Source organism: Rhipicephalus sanguineus, chromosome 2, assembly GCF_013339695.2.
Source record: "Rhipicephalus sanguineus isolate Rsan-2018 chromosome 2, BIME_Rsan_1.4, whole genome shotgun sequence".
Lineage (NCBI taxonomy): Eukaryota > Metazoa > Arthropoda > Arachnida > Ixodida > Ixodidae > Rhipicephalus > Rhipicephalus sanguineus.
In genome coordinates, this window is record NC_051177.1 from 12,343,159 (window position 1) to 12,360,610 (window position 17,452).

General features: G+C 47.3%; 1 protein-coding gene across 1 annotated transcript in view; it reads left to right on the forward strand.

Moving 5' to 3' along the window:
- The window catches only part of LOC119382415 (coronin-7), a 231,134-nt gene that overhangs the window by 194,194 nt on the left and 19,488 nt on the right, over positions 1-17,452 (forward strand). The window contains exons 21-23 of the mRNA XM_037650110.2: positions 622-831; positions 5,403-5,538; positions 10,130-10,263. Coding sequence (XP_037506038.1) covers positions 622-831; positions 5,403-5,538; positions 10,130-10,263 — 480 coding nt within the window. The remainder of the gene's footprint in view (positions 1-621; positions 832-5,402; positions 5,539-10,129; positions 10,264-17,452) is intronic.

Genomic DNA, 17,452 nt, shown 5'->3' on the forward strand with positions numbered 1-17,452 from the left:
GACTGTCTCTTGGCAAAGTTCGACCGTAACGGAGCTTGAAAGGCAGCTTTGCCGCAGTACGAGAGTGTAATGAGGTGAAGCATATTGAAAATGTGAAGGGGTCTCTTTCAATCGAACGTTGACTCTGTTTTTTGGGAAGTTCGAATAGTAAAATTCCAGTGTGAATCGAATCGAATAGCAAACACTATTCGAAAAATATTCGAAATTTCGAATATTCGTACACCCCTAAAATAAGGACATACACTAGCTTTCTTTCGTGACATTCTAGTACCATACTAATGTCGCTTACTAGTTCTCCGCATTTTGCGGTGATACAAATGTTTTTTGTGACCCAGTCAGATTGATATCATTGAGATTCTACTGTACTTATGCATTGTTCCCATAACAATGTGAGACATTTACTGTTTCCACAAACATGGCACTGGGTTATGGTAGCCGTAGACATGAGCGCAATCACGTACGGCTGAATAGGTCATGTCGTCTGACGGCTCAGAGATCAGCCTGGCAAGCAGTGTATTCTGCTTCACTGCTGGCCGCGAAATTCCAAATGCGTTGCCTTTTAAAACCTTTCTTTCGTCGAGGGCACTGTGTCAGCATCATCATCCAGGCTGTGTTGTGCAGGGTGACTCGACCATCTTTGCCTTTGAGGTTGCCCTAGATGCACCCTACTTGTTCCCCCTGTCGCACTACAAGTGCCCCGGGGGGCCCCACCAGGCGGTGGCCTTTCTGCCCAAGCTGGCCTGCAGTGCGGCTGAGGTAGAGTTTGCTTGTGCCTTCAGGCTGACCACAACCAGCGTGGAGCCACTGTCATTCAGAGTGCCAAGGCTGCGGGTGAGTGCTAGTGTGCGCTTCCATTTTAACCTCTTTCTTAATGTGCTCGAGACCTGTTTCATCCTGCTAAACCACAATTGTGCCACACTACCACGAAAAACAATCTCAACTTCTTCATTTTCTCGTCGAAAACTCTCCGTTTTCTCTCTTTCATAAAATATTTTACCATTGCCCCTATTTGCATGATCATATCATATCTCTTCCATCTTTCATCTCACCCATGCTAGACCATTAACGAGGTGTTACTCAGTATATTTTTGTCTGTTATACATAGTTTTAGGCTAAACAGCTTACGGCCCTCTAGTGGAAGGCAAAGTTATCCCTGTCTCCAGTACTTCGCTGGGAAGGTGACTTTTTTTCTGGTCATGTGTAATGAGGCTTCACAAGTGTAATGTCGTAGCTTTACAAGTCGCCAGTCGCTAGATTTGTAGCACACAATGCAGTGAGGGCAATTCATGGTGTCGGAGAAAAGAAACCGTGGGATAAACACTGGTCGTGCAGCGCACGTCAACACAGAGACTGGACATACCCAATCAGATCAGTTGCCGGTGCTACATATTGTGGAACAGTGCTACGACAAATGGAAGCGGGAAGTTGAAGACTCGTTCGGCTGCGCTGCTGCAATCTGTAGTGATTCGCATGTTTGAAGTCTTGTAATAAACCGCACAGTCGACGCAGAGAGCTTAAACTGGTCTGCATATGATCTTTACCGGCTCAATGTGTTTATACCAAATTGTCAAAACCATTTCAGGGTCCCTTTAAATGTTTGTTCACAAGTTTTGCACCGTCCTCATCAGTGTAACTGAGCAGACAACTCGGCACAGGATAGGATGAAAGAGAGCAGACCACAGCAGAGAATAAAAGACAGTGAGGGCAAAGGAGGATGGTACAGTTAAACCTCGTTATAACAAAATTGAAGGGCCGCCGCGATTTGCTCGTTATAACCAATATTTCGTTATAGCCGCAGCGGGCATTTACTGCAAATATTATGCGCTGTACTTACCGAAAACAAATAGGGGGCGAAATAGCATCTCGCCGCACGCTGGTACGCAACAAAATAACTGCATTCCACAAATAAAAAGGAAAAGTCACACACCTATTTTATTGCACTTCAAAATACACAGCTCGCATTTCAAACAGCCGTAGCTGCAAAGAAGTCCGTAATTGGACGTTGCTGCATCTTCCTGATGCGAACGATGGCTCGCTCAGCTGCGGCTGCAATGTTCATGCCATCTTTGCCGCCCTCGTGAGCGCCGTAGTAGCGGCGCAGTACGTCCACCGCGTCAAATGCCTCCGACGCTGTCGGCACGTTGGACGCTGTCGGCACGCTGTCGGCACGTTCGTCGGCAGAATCATTATCGCTGGTCTCATCCGGATCGTTGACAGCCTGCACAATGTCGTCATCCAGGAGCTGTTCCGTTGCCACCACTTCCGAGTCCGCACTCACATAGTCGCAAAACGACTCACTGTCAGGCACGACACCGGCGTCACGAAGTGCCGTCCATGATGCTGCGACTTCGTCTGGTGTGGCGAAACCGTCTGGCACAGCGGGCTCGTCTAATAATGGCTCATCGCTGGCGTCTGGTGCGGCGGCAAATGAGGCATGTCAAAAGCAATTTGCGATCGTGGTCGCCGTCACACTCATCCATGCCGCTTGAAGCATTTCGAGTGCAGCGTACAAGTCAACATGGGTGTCCCGCTTCATCCTCATGTTGAGCAGGAGCCTGTCGATCAGGCGCTTGCGGTAACCTGCCTTCAGCGACATAATCACGCCTTGGTCAAGCGGCTGTATTTTTGCTGTGCAGTTGGCAGGCAGGAACAGCAGCTCGATGTTTTTGAGCGCGGCAGCGGTGTGGTGGGCGGTGCAGTTATCTAAAACAAGGCACACTTTGCGGTTCGCCTTTGCCAGCTTCTCGTCCCATTCGCAAAGCCATTTTGCAAAAATCTCCCTGGTCATCCAGGCTTTGCGATTGGCCGTGTACTTGACTGGGAGCTGCCTCTTCCCCTTAAAGCAGCGGGGGGATGTGCTTTTGCCAATTACGAAAATTGGCAGCTTCTCAGAACCAGTCATGTTTGCACAAAGTAGCGCAGTGATCCGCAGCTTACTTTGTTTGCCGCCATGACACGGCTCACCTTTGAGGGCTAAAGTCTTGTGCGGCAACATCTTGAAAAAGAGAGCGGTTTCGTCCGCGTTAAAAATGTCCTCCGCGCTGTATGTCTCTAGCAGCCGCACAATGTTTTCTTTCGCCCACTTTGTAGCCTCTGCTTCTTCGACAGATTGCAATTCGCCGCAGACCACTCTCCCGACAATGTCATGGCGCTCCTTAAAGCGCTGTAGCCAACCCGAACTTGCTACGAAGTTGTCATAGCCCATGATGCAGGCGAAGTCTCTTGCTTTTGTTTGTAGCAAGGCGCCGCTCACCGGCAGATTCACGGCCCGCGTGTCCAAAAACCATTTAAAAACGGCCCTTTCGACCGCTTCAAAGGCAGGAGCCCTCATCCTTTTAGCGCTTCCTTTCACGCCACGTGCAACAGCGTCGATGATGGACTGCTGCTTGCTTAAGATGGTGGACAGTGTACTCGTCGATACGTCAAAGTCTCTCGCCACTTTGCTTTTCTTGGTCCCCGATTCGACGGCTTTTATCATAGCCGCCTTCTGATCTAGCGTTATACGCTTTCGCTTCCCGCCTGGCGCATTCATGTTGCTGGAATCACGAGCGCAGCACGATAAAAGCACGACAAAGGCACTGCGGAAGCACTAAAGAAAAACACGCACGCAAAAAGAACGCGGCTCACGTCGGCGAGTGACAACACTTGCAGTGATTGCAGGCGCGCCGCGGCCTTGCGCACCGAGGCAACCGAGGGGAAGGTGGGAACGGGCTCGCGGGCGCAGAGAGAGAGAGATTGTGAAGAGGAAGGGGCGCTCTTTTCTGCAGCCCTTTAGGGAGCACGACTCAGCGCCATGAGGAAGGAAAGAGGGGGAATATAAAGAAGACAGAAAAGAAAAGGGCGAGATGTTCGCGGAGTTGCCGGTCCTCGGCTGTCGGCGGTAGCCAAGCGGATGCCAAGCGGCGCACGTGCAACGCCCTCTCCTCCAGAAACAGCGTGCGCATGGCGCGCCCTGGCACGCAGTCAGCTTTGCGCGCCTTGCTGGAGGATGCGTGGTGGGAGTTTTGAACTGCTAAATAGTTGTCGCGTTGCGCACCATCTCAAATTCGCGTTGTGAACTGTCGTGACATCGGCTCAAAATTTTATTTCCTAACAAAATTTGTTCGTTATATCCCATAACAGGCAAATTTTACCTCGCTAAAACGAGGTTTTTAATACATTGGTTTCTATGGGGACTTTCAAGGGGAATTACGATTTGCTCGTTATATCCATTATTTCGTTATAGCCCGTCTCGTTATAACGAGGTTTAACTGTAGTTGTGATTCAGAGGGAAAAGACACTTATTTCTGCAATTTATAGGAGAACACTGCGCAGCGCCGTAGGGGAGAGGAAAGAGAGAACAGAAGAGCCTGATGGCGAAATCAGTGGAGGAGTGTATGTTGTATGCTTCAACAAAATTTTCAAACAGGATTCAATGTATTGCCCTCATGTAGCATAGAAACGCGCACTGTCTTGCTTCGCATGCTTCGGGCAACCTTTGGCACACAACCATGCATTGCCATAGGCTTAGGCCGTTATTGGAAGGGTGTCGTCCCGACTTTGGCCCATGAAAGGAGGGCCGTGTTGTTGTGCATGCAAAGATCTTGCTTTCTCCATTCCCTCAGACACTTTTCTGACGCATCGAACTTGAACCCTGTTAGTGTTGTTTTCCGACTCTGCATAGAGGATCACGTGCCACTTGACCGCGGCTCTGTACTGTTGCTGGTGTGGCGGTGGCATCTTGCCGTTTGTTGGTTAGCAGTACAAATCGTGCACAGCACTGTTTGACAGTGAAGCAAAATGCAGAAATGGCTAGAAGGCGTGCAAACGTGTGCATGCACCCGTGGCGGCAAGAAAGCCAGCTTGAGGTAGGAGTGCAGGCCTCGCCCTTGCAGTCGCCGGGGCTTCAAACGCGCCATGCGCGACGCCACCGCTTTGCACTCTCGTCAACGGGGCAACCGCAGAAGATACATGCGGCTCCTGCTCGTGCCAAAATGTAAAAATTCAGGGCAAAATCCCTAGGTTGTCGGCGGCGAAAATTCGCTATATCAAGGGCGTCTCCCGCTGCCACTTTGTTACATAGAGGTCGCAAATACATGTGCTTCTATGTAGTAATGATGAGGAATAGAAAAAATTCGTAATATTGAGGAATTCATTGTATGGAGGTTTGTTATAAGCAGGTTTAAATGTAGTTCGGAGAATCTTAGTTTAAATGAAATAAATCATACCTGGATAAATCTGACCGATCATCATAAATCAAGGCAAGCGTAGGACAAATGGTGTTTTTTTTTTAAGCGCGTGGTAAGTCGGTTGAACACATTGGCCATTGCATTCCACAGCGAATGTTGCTAAACCTTTCGTTGTGACCACTGACAAAGTGCACTTTCTCAATCTGACATTGAAGTGGCATTGTTTCCTTTCAGTCCGAGCTGTTCCAGGATGACCTGTTTCCCGACACACGTGTCACCTGGCAACCAGCCCTGACAAGCGAGGAGTGGTTTGCGGGCGTGACAAGAGCACCGAAATATGTCAGCATGCGTCCTCCAGATATGGAATGCTGTGCGTTCTGCTGCCTTGAATTTTCATTATTTATTATTGAGTACTCGGCTAGATAAACGGTATCGTAGGAATGGCTGCGATGTCATGGAATTGAATTCATAATTGAAGTTACGCAACTTGTTAACATAGAAGTCTTAATTGGCATGACTAAAACAGTTTGGCATCTGGCGGCGTGAACACGTATAATACCAAAAGGCTGTTTAGCTGGTCTTGTAGGTAGTGTAACACTCGGTGATGGGCGCAAGGCTTTGATGAGGGGCAGGGTGGCGGGGAGTGAGGGTATACCAAGCTATTAAAAGTGAGGATTACTGCATAAGGCAAATTAAAAGGAATGAAAGCTGAAGTAGAAGTGAATTGCACACAACTGCTACCTGAGCTAACCTAACTACAAGAATGTTGTAACAACCAAAGTTCGTGATGCCGTACCAGGTCTTGCTTGATGATTTGAACATATGTGTGTGCAACGTCGCAAAACAAGAAGCGTGGCCACCATGAATGGTGGTGCTGTAGTTAAGGTTGTCTCCTTGCATTTGTTTGATGGCAGATCCCAGGTCATTTGTTTTTGTGACATGCGACACTTTTTCGTGTTTCCCATTCATCGGAATGAGTGGAGGGCAAGTGATAGCGGCTTGGTCCAGTTAACGTGGTTGCATCGGCATTGTGCTGCTCTGGGCAACACCCAAGAGAGGTTTTGATAACAAGCCAAAGCGGCAGAATGTGCATGATAGCTTCATTTAACTCTTAAGGTACGTTTATATACTCACCCAACGTACACATGCGCGAACGCACTGCGTTGTGTTGGCGGAGCGTCTACAGGTCGACGCTCCGGTGCAGTGAACATAACCGGCGGCTGCCAGTGCGACTGTCATTGACATGGCTCTTGCTCCATTCGTATGTTCGTCGCACCGGCTGTGCCGATCCACAATGCATTGCATGGGAAGAGGTGCCTATGGCATCACATTGTTTAAAGTGGTGCGCGGGTTGGGAACCGTTCTGCACATACTCTGAACAGAGCAGCTGGCGGCGCAAGCGCCAGATAGATGAGACAGCATTTCGGTAGGCACAGCATAGCTTGACTGGACAGAACCAGCACTCACGTGTGCATCAAGCACGTTTGACTATAAATGCACCTTTAGTACCACATTGAATTTGGCCGGCCCCTTTTTCCTTTGTGCGACAAATTATGGCTGCTGTAAAGAGGACTTCAACGGCGTAGCGTCAAGTTGTGGTCACCGGATCTCAGGTTCAACAAAATTGATTTTCTTTACATTGTTAAAATTAGTTTTTTTTTTGTACTGATGCGTTACTTTAGCATTCTGACGACACCTTTCATGTAAAAACAAATTCTTTGGCAACTATACTTTGTAACAAAGTACATATCCAATGTTGCCAGCTTTGTAATATTGAAATTTAACTCTAGTATGGATGGAGTGGCCCTATTCACGATCTTGCAGCTGAACGGTGAGCTAGATGGACCAGAGCACAGCGCAAGTACCACTGACAAAAATGTGAAAATGTGCGCTCACATAAAATACAAGTTCACTTCGTAGAAAGTGATGGTAGTTGCCCTCAGTGATATGATGCCTGTCGCACAGAGTGCATGAAATTGGTGCATTTTCAGGCTGCTGTCGGTGTAGGGAGCATTCTGTAAGCCACAATAAGGCTGTGGAAGTGCAACTAGAGAGGAGCAATGTGTGTGAACATGTTTTTGCCAATGGAGACTGATGCGAGGGAACTTTCCCAGGAAACCTGACTGGTTTAATTATGTGGCTGCAGGTATATTTCAGTAACTTCCTGTTTGCAGATGATGCTATCCTGTTCAGCAGTGTTGGAATGAAAGTGTAGGGTTGAAGAGAAAGTAATGCTCAAAAGCCTCTAGTACACAGCACGTATTGTGCTCATGAAAAGTCAGGGCGTTGTTTGTCAAGAGTCATCGATGCATTGGCGATTGAGTGCAGTTACAGTTATTCACATATCTAACAAAGTTTATAATTGAGTCTAGTGTAACCGCTAGGAGTGTGCGAATATTCGAAATTTCGAATATTTTTCGAATAGTGTTTGCTATTCGATTCGATTCGCACTGGAGTTTTACTATTCGAACTATTCGAACTTCCCAAAAACAAGTACAGTCAATGTCCAATTGAAAGTGACCCCTTCAGATTTTCAATGTGCTTCACCTCATCACATCCCGCTAATGCAGCAAAGCTGCCTTTCACGCTCTGTTACGGTCGAACTTAGTCATGAGACAGTCAACGTCAGATTGGAAGTGGTCCCTAGATTTTCAGTATGCTTCACCTCATTACACCCCCGTATTGCAGCAAAGCTGCCTTTCAAGCTGCGCTGCGGTCGCAAATGTACTAACTCAAGAAAACGCTGGTTCCAACATGGAGATGAAAGATGTGACAGAGGTGGGGGCTCAATTTATGCTGTTTTGGACCTGAAATTCGGGCAGGAAGTCCGAAAAATCGGAAGCCGAAGCTTTTTAGCATCCAAAATTTCAGATGTTCTTATATATCAACGTCTACGAGGTAGATTTGGAACTCCGGACTTGAAGGGAGCACACCCTTGACCGCCACATCAGTTGGGCTTCCACAGAAGTTGAAAGAGGAGGAGAGGCTGAGGAAATGGCATCGTTGCCTATCACGTGTAAAGTGTTGTCGGCAACACTTTGGTTACACCAAATCATGTATAAAATAGAATTCGGCCTCTACATTGCCTCATTCTTAATAAGACAACTATGAAACACCACCGTGCCAGTGCTTCATCAACCTAGCGAAAAGAAACTCTTTCATGTTGCTATCTCATAAGAATATGCTTAGGAATCTGCTTTTAACTTTTTTTTCTGCAATTTCACTTCGAAGTATTCGAAAAATATTCTAGAAATATTCGAGAAATATTCGAAAAATATTCGATTCGATTCGCACTCACACTTCAATATTCAAATTCTCTTCACACTCAAAATTTTGCTATTCGCACAGCTCTAGTAACCGCTGGTGTGTAGCAGCTTGGGCTGGTTGGTATGTCATGACGAATTTGTATAGCGCGAACGGGGTAGTTGGACAGACAGAAAAAACGAAGACGGGCGCTGTCATTCTTGGCTTAGCGATGTGTTTATGGTAGGGTAACATAGAACACAGTTTAACAAGACCAGTGCAAAACTGTGTGTTTTTAGTGTGTGTTACCCTACTCTAAGCACATTGCTAAGCCATCATGAACCAACTAGCGCCATTCATTGCACTGTTGCCATTCTTAATTGATTACAGTCAACTGCCTATTTTTCGGACGCCTGATTTTCCGGACATGCTCGAAAATTCGGACGCTTTCGTGGCACCGTCACCAGCCCCATAGACTTCAATGTATTAGAACGTCCAAAATTTCGGACGCTGAAGCTATTCCGCGTCTGATTTTTCGGACTTTCTGCCCAAATTGCAGGTCCAAAAGGCATTATTTGAAGCCCCCACCTCTGCCGCGTCTATCATCTCTTAAGTTCGAACCAGCGCTTTCGTGAGTCGATCTGTTTGAGACAGTAGCAGAGTCCGAAAGTCAGCTTTGCCACAATGCCGAAGCGTTATGGGGTGAAGCAGACCAGAAATTCAAAGGGGCCGCTATCGCGGCGCCGTGCGGCGATGTTACGGTTAAGCAGCGAAAATGCACGGAGGCGTGATGGCGGCCGCTGGCAAACGCGCCAGTACGGCTTAATCGCTGACAACCCTTACGATAAGCATCTTCAGTTAACTGCTTGGTAGTGCACGTGGCCTAGCGCAGTTGCATGCGTACTGCACGCATTTAATAGGCGAGAACCCAAATGCGCCGCACCGCCATTCCTGCTGCCTCTGTGTGCGAGACCACTAAGTGCGCCTTATAGACGCATTGCCTTCGCCGACGAAACCAGCTCGCCATTGCCGCGCCCGTGTGCGGTCAGGAACTAAGTGCGCATCACGAACCCTTTCATGATAAATGCGTGCGTACGATACAGCAACAGTAAAGTGACGGCGTCAGCTTAGTTGGCGATGCGCTGCACACAACTAGAAATGATCGGCTTGACACGGCAGCAAATGCTGCGTATTGGCGGCGATGTGTGTGCGCATTTTTACATGCGCACACGCATCGGGGAAAGCCGGACGAGTCGTCCGCCCTTCCGCCAGTCTTTGTGTTCCGCGTCATCGTTTACAAACGCTTCATGCGAGGTAACCATAATCTATTCCGCGCTTTGCTGTTATCAGCGGCGCTCATCACGAGATGCAAAAGTGGCGGTTGGCACGTACGTAGTTAAGCGGGGTTCACGGTAGGCACCGAATGTAGTTGCGAGAGCCCGGGCGCGCACCAAAATGCCTGATAATTGTACTGGGAGGCACCAAAGCTATTTCGGACGTGGCTGTGGCGATTTGACCACTTGAGCAGAATAAAAAAGCATGAATTTGTTTTTTCGAACCGCCCGATTTTTCGGACGATTTCGCGGTCCCTAGGGAGTCCGAAAAATCGGCAGTTGACTGTAAATTTGTTTACAGCGACAAAGATGTTGGTTGCCCTGAACACTTGGTAGGACTGAATGAAGCCACATTTTGTTTGTACGGCTGGTGTTGTGTTGCAGTGTCTGAGGCTCCGGAAGTGCGTCCTCCGGCTCCGCATGTTCCCAGGCTGCCACAGGACGTCAGTCTGGACTTTGAAGGAGACCTGACTCTCTCCAGCTCCGTCATCGAGAGCAACAGGGAGAAAGAGGAACAGGCAGGTCACTTTGCCTCACGCTTCCATCGGAGTTCTTGTGCATGTCTCAGCCTCTTCTACAGTCACCTTACTAGTGTTGGCTATTCTATGTTGAATTAATCGAGTGCATTCCTGATTACTTGAGGAAAGAAAGGTAAGCATGCTACAATTGAACCCGGAATAACAAAATCTGTGGGGAAACCAAAAAATTTTGCTAGTGCAAGAATTTAGTTAATGCAAAACAACAGAGTACAAATAAGGAAACGGTCAGCAAAACGAAAATTTAATGTCATAATTTAGTTGCCTTGCCAACCCTTGCCATGTAGTAAGCGCAGTACAGTGCGTCGTCATCGTCATGCATTCTGAGGAGCGTCCGAATAGTGTCGAAAGCATCCAACACATGTGCAGATGCCATACAATGTCACCGAAAATGGGCATTGGACCCATTCTTCGAACAAAAAGAGAAGCTTGATGTGCTTGAGCAAAAATGCTTGCACACAGCAGCTCGAGAACGGCAAAAGCAAGCCACCGTGCCACTGGCGTGAACGACAATGGAGCTGTGCATGAAAAGAAATCAGTCTTAAGGAAAAACGTGGTGGATGACTGAGTATTTAGTCGAATCTAAGCCAGCTCCGATTCTAGGCCGACCCCCTAAACTCCGAGGCCATGAAAATAAAGAAAAAAAAAAAGCCCACAGCATGCACACAACTCGCACAGCACTTGCAATCGAACCCAGATATACATTGAGCCGCGGAGGGGATAGGGAAATAGTCTGATATGGCAGCAGAGCGGATGACTTATGGAGCCGTTCCTCTGAAACCATGCACCTGTCGCAGCTGGCGCCGATCTTCCCGAGCGAATTGTGCGCAGTGTGTCGCTGTATGCTCGCTGTACCACTGCGCTGAGACTCACATACGCGTGCATCTGCTTTGCACTGTCATTTCCTTGTGTGCAAACCACTCACTCATAACAGTAGGCGGGTGTTGTGCGCATCATGTTTCGGTCACCGTGGTGACAGATATGCTTTCTTGTGCAGTTTAGGTGGATTTAGCTGTCCCATGGTGTCGCGGTGTGTTTGGGTTGTCACCTATTAGAAGTGTGCAGTAGGTTAACGGCGCTATGCCATAATGTGCTGCCGAACAGATAGTTGAAGATGCTTATAGAACGATAGAATATTTGGTGATCAGTCACACCCTCATGTTTGTTGGTCGCTGCTAGCACGTTTGTAGCCATCACCACGCACCAAGGTAGTAATCATTGGCTGGCTGGACCCCGACTGAAACTGCGTAATAGTATACCTTGTAGTACAGCGTGGCTCTGGCCACACCTCGAACCAGCAGGCATATGAGTCACAACGGCGTGAGCAATCTGCGATTATTATGCTGGTGAAAATGATAATTGGTGTTGCTCCTTTTTCTTTTGTAAATCGTTGAATGTAAACTGACCCTAGAGTTTGGTATATGGGTATTGGAAAGAAGCGATCGGCCTAGATTCGAGTAAATATTACTGTCTATCCGGCGCATGCAACTGCTTTTCGCACTGTGTTGATTTTGTAAACAAAAATGGCAGCACTTTTTGCAATTTAGGTGTGAACAAAATACATCGGAATGCATTTTGGAGTGTGCCGACCAGGTGTAAGGAAACATCCTGTCAGTTTTCGTTCTTGCAGGATTACAGTGTAGCAACATTTCATTGTCGAGAGATGCGAGATGCATTGAATCCTATGGGCGTTCGCCGGGGATAGGAAAATATTTCATTGTCGCGAGAATTTCATTGTGCGTAACTTTGATATTGCAGGTTTTGACTGTATTTGTTATACACTAAGACTCGTATGTGCAAACCAGCCTCATACATAGTTCAGTAAAAACCCCTCTAATACATTTTTCATGAGACCACGAAATAAAGTGCAGTAGCCGGGAAATGTGTAATACGAACATACAAAACTAGCAAAAGGTGCTGCTATATAATAAAAGAGGCACATTGCACACACCTAGTACCTCAGATGAATTTATTCATCACTGGCTGAAAGAGATCCTTGAATGAAGTATGGTATTTCTTTTGCACCTCTGCCAGAATCGGACCCTTTTTTAAAGCAGTCATGAAGCACCCCTCGGGCTGGTTGAAGAAAACACATCCTGCAGAAAGCAGACACAGCTATGAACTGCTCAGCCAAATATTGCACTCGTGTGCACCGCGTAAAGGCTACAAGAGTTGCTGTTTTCTCAGGTGCCCTTTTTTCAAACAGAGGCCGGTTCTCACTCTCGTCGGTGGCTCACCTGACATCACGCTTCTGTTTTTCCGCTTCGCAAAAGATATTATTGGCCAATAGCCGACATAAATCAAGAGCAGTGTTTGGTTCAGATGCACGTGTTTCCGTTGACACTGTGGATAATAGTTCTTGTAGTTAAATAAACAGGCTGAAATATGGAAAAACTTCGTTGCGAGTTTTCAAAGAGATGACTCACGTCCGGTGGAGGCCAACTGTCGTCTGCTAAACTCTGCACGCTCGCACACCTTCGAGCGTAACCTAAATTTGGCCACGCTGCCTTTTCGGTATCGCAGCCTCTTGTGCCTCGCTTGTTTCGTATAGTTTTGAATACCATAACTGGCCTTAAATCTTACAAAACTTGTGTGCGGCGTTGAGTTCTAACGCCACGGATCTCATGCTGACTTGATCAGTGCGTGCACAGATCGAGTTGCAAGCAGGTTCTTAATTAACAGGCCAGAAAGCGGCCCCTTGTGAACCATGAGGGTTGCATTATAGCTGAGGGTTTTAACACTATTATTCTTTTGACAGAGAATGCACACGATCATTTAACATTTGGATAATACACTTCGCGTCAAAGATATCCCGAAGATGGATTCAGGGGTAATGTCGAAATAATACAACCTGAATTCCACTGTCAACTCATTGAGAGTACTTCTGCTTCCAGTTGTCTTCAAAGAACAACCATCGGCCTGTGTTTATGCTTACATAAGGCCACTACATAATTTGTGGGGTGTCATGCAGGCTGAAGTAAACACCTTCGGCTCCGAATTTTTCAGTTTGTCGCGTCGGGCCATTATAAAAATGATATACATGTGCCCTCGTGAGTGCTTCTCCATATATCGACAATGCTTCGCTCACCCGATATTCGTGGATACCAGCTTGACAAAGGTATCATTTATTTGGCCGAACGTATGCTGTGGGGCAATTTTCGTAATTTCTGCCGCGAGCTGCACGCTTCAAGTGGCAGCAGCGTGTTCTGAGCTGTTTTAAGACCGCCTGTGTTTGCATTGTAGGGGTCTGGGCCAGCCACTGCCAGAACCCCTCAGAGACGAGGACGAGACACTGAGCAACACGTTTTTATCATTCCAAGACTCGGTGGCGACTCACTGTCAACGGCCACTGAGCGCGAGCCGCGAACGTGCCAGTGTCTATCGTTCTCTTCTACCATCGGCGCACTCGCGGCTGCCTCTCTCATAGCCTGTAAAAATTGCACACACAGACGCCAGAGTTATAAGGACATCGTAACGCGCCTACATTAGGTGCATTTAAAGTGTGCATACTGTCGCGAGCTGCACGCAGGGGCAACAGCGCCTTCTGAGCAGCTGAACGATAATCTATTTCTGCAATGAGCACTTAATTACAACTCGCGCTTTAGCATGGCATACAGTGGTTTTCTATAACTCATACTTTGTATTTAGTTGCTTTGATACTAGTAGAATACCTATCTTACTAATTAACCATTATTGTTAAGCATCACACCACCGCGTTAAAGCGAATGCCAAAAGCTGCCCCGATGTCAAGCTAATCTAGTAACGTTGGTCAAGCACAACATCCAAAAATTTACCAGTGACATGTCTCCCGCAAAATAAAAAAAGTTAATGCACTTGTACTTCTCCCTTGTGAACGTCCATGTGTACTTGGCACTCCCCTTGCACAGATGACGCAGTACAAGTTTTTAAAAAATATGTATTACAGTCCTCCTCAATGAAACAGCTGTTCTTCAGAACATAATGGTTCGTTTGAATTGCTAGTATACTATATTCACAGCAGTAGACAGGTTGGCTTGTTCGCAATTCAGAATTTTACATACATAACACAGAAACACGAGGACTATAGCAAATACCGTATTTACCCACATAATTTGTGCACCCCTAATATTTAGCCAGCTTTGCTAAAAAAAAATATTTACTTGGATATTTTGCGCTCCCCGCCCCGCTCGAGCCAGCTCGCCGGAGCGCACACACGGGGAAACTTTGGACGGCCGCGCCCCCACGGCCCTCACCGAGCAGGCGAGCGCAGTCATACACAAGACAGGCTGCGAGTGCGAAGTCCCTTCTTCCGATTACTTCGTTCTATTCTCCGGAAACCGCCGAGACCGTACCAACCGTACCCGAACACCCAAACCTGTTCACGGGTTGTCGGAACTGTTCGAGCGTTTTCCCGCTGTGAGAATGCATGCACGCGACACGGCACGGACTACTTTCTGCATCGGAGGCGTGCGAGGGCCAGTCGTGCCAACATTTCTCCTCGCTGACCCTCCTCCTCTGTGTCCGCGCTGCGACGCAGCCTTCGTTGATTTCGGAAGTCTAGGTTTCGCGATCAGCCAGTTGCGTTTTCACTGTTCGCTTGCGCTGGGCTACAATAACTATTCGGCAAAATTCAAGCTCACTGTTATAGAATTTGCCTAAGGAAACGGGAATTGTGCCGCAGAAGAGTTCGCTTTTTAATACAAGACCGGGAAGGAGACCGTTCCGAGGACCGAAGCACGGAAAGTTTCCTGCCGTTGAAGAATACCTTTTCAAATATGTGCGAGAACTTAGGCCCACCGGTATCGCCATGCCGTGGCACCACGTTACTCCCAGCATTGTCGCGAAGAGCTTCAAGAAGACGCCTCAACGCACTCGACGGAACCAAGGACGACGCTCTTTGGGAGGGCGGTGACAGCGGCCGCGGCGATGATTCTCAGTCGGACTTCTCAACCAGTGTTTCTGACTAGACTGTGCATGACCGAATCTGGCTGGTTAAAGTACGTGCTAATTCTATTAAAAACATTTCATTTGCGCTATAATTAATTTTCTTCTTTAATGTATTATATCCCGCGTGTTAGGACTATATATTGTGCGTTATTTCAGATGTGCTCGCGAAATCTCCGCATAATTCGCGCACCCCCTTTTCGGAGCTCCAAATTCGTGAAAAAAAGTGCACAAATTATGCGAGTAAATACGGTAGGTAAAAAACTGGAAAAACTCGGTCATATGTGCACTCCCTCGTCCACCTGCACATTATGTTGAAGTTCAGTTATACAACAGGCACCTTCAATTATGCTACGATTAATGAAATATCACCCTACCTACGTTAGAACACAGTGATGACTTGTCGCCTAACTGCCTGTCACCTATTTCTCTTCCACAATGTGTTCTAATGTGTAGATCATCTGTTCTACTTGTTTGGTAATAAAACACAGGCCGTTACAGTGAGTGAGCAGTTTTTCACCAATTTGTATTGCATGCAGAAGCTCATTTCTTCCATTTGCATGCACGACAAACAGTCATACCACAACTGATCAAGAAACAGTGTTTGCACTATTTTATTGGAATTAAAACACTGGCAGTTCTCATTTCAGTGTAAGCATATGTATATTTCCATCTTTGTGCACAGAATCTACACCCAATACTAAACACATGGAACAATATATACAGTACAGCCCAAGCACTATATGTAAATCACAGTAGTAAAGCAACATGAAAGTAGTGTTTAAAACCTTATCATAATGCACAGTGACACGTGAACTTCACAGTGAGAGTATCTAAGCACAATCCAAATAAATGGAATGCACAAGGAACTTGGTGTCAGCCTACACATGAAGGCAGCTAAATTAGTACAATAAGGCTAGCATTACTTTGGGAAATATGCAGCCATGCATATAGGCATGTTCTTGTTTCTTTATAGCATTAGTTTGCACTATGGCATCAAAACATGTTGCACATGGTCATGCAGTTGAGTTTCCTGCAGAAAAGTCTAAAATTGATTGTATATCCACTAACCACGACTTATAAAAGCATTCACCAATGCCCACAAAATGACGATGCTGCCTTCATGTACAGTATGACCTCGTTACAATGGATCTGTTTACAACAGACATTTGGATATTACATACCAAATTGTGGCGTTATGTCGACCTCTGTATTGGTTCCATTGATTGAGCTTCGTTTACAACGGATTCTGGTACAACGGACATTCGGATATAATTGACCAAAATGTCAGGCCAGCAAGGTGGTCAGGACTCCTTTAGAGCGGACTTTTCTACCACAGACATACCAAATTCAATAATTTCCGACTCAAACATCGCTTAGCATACTTTCGGGACGGGAGCAGGACGCCGCAGATATCGACGTATCGATTTAAGAACGAAGGCCGCCGATCTCAGGTCTGTCAATGATCAGCTATGCCTAGCTGTAGCGACAAAAAATCGGCGCTCAGTGTGCTAGGTGTTGCGTTTTGGGACACTGACGCGCGAAATTGCTAGCCGCTGCCACCACTTCTCCAAGCGGTCGTTGCGCGGCGAACTTGGCCGGGGGGTCCGCTCTAACGATGCGCAAAATGCCCATCCGCGGTTATGAGGAGCCAGCGGGCGATGCGATTCGTTGCTTGCGACGGAGGACATTGCGGCTTCTTCGCTTTCACATGTCCGCTAGTGCGATGTTCTTGCCCGCAAAGTTCGGATTTGTCTCGTACATCGGCACCGTGAGTGGAGTTAGGCCTAGCCACGACATCGAGTAGAAAGCTCGGTTGCGATGTGCGTGGCCGCGGTGCCCGATGTTTCAAAATACGTCATGCTCGATTGCAAATACAAAGAGCTGTCCCGCGGTGGTCTTCGTCATAAGCTCCGAAGCGCTGATAAGAAGAACCTCTAACAGCGGGTCCAACGAGTCAGCGCACGTCTGCAATGTTCGCGACGAGTGTCGCGCGCTATCGTAATCTAATGATTGAGCTTCCGCTTGCAGCTGCCAAACTAAAGCGTTCTAAATTATCGTCGACCCGTCAACACAGAACGAGTGCGAACGCGTCACTAAGGAGCGCAATTTTCGACAGCCACGACCTCGCGACGCACAAGCAGCAGACGACGATCCCGAAGCGAGCATCACGGCAGAAGCAGCCAATCGGAGGCCTTGGATTGAACTTCAAACATGTGCTTTTTGTACGCTTGTTACCGAGTGGAGG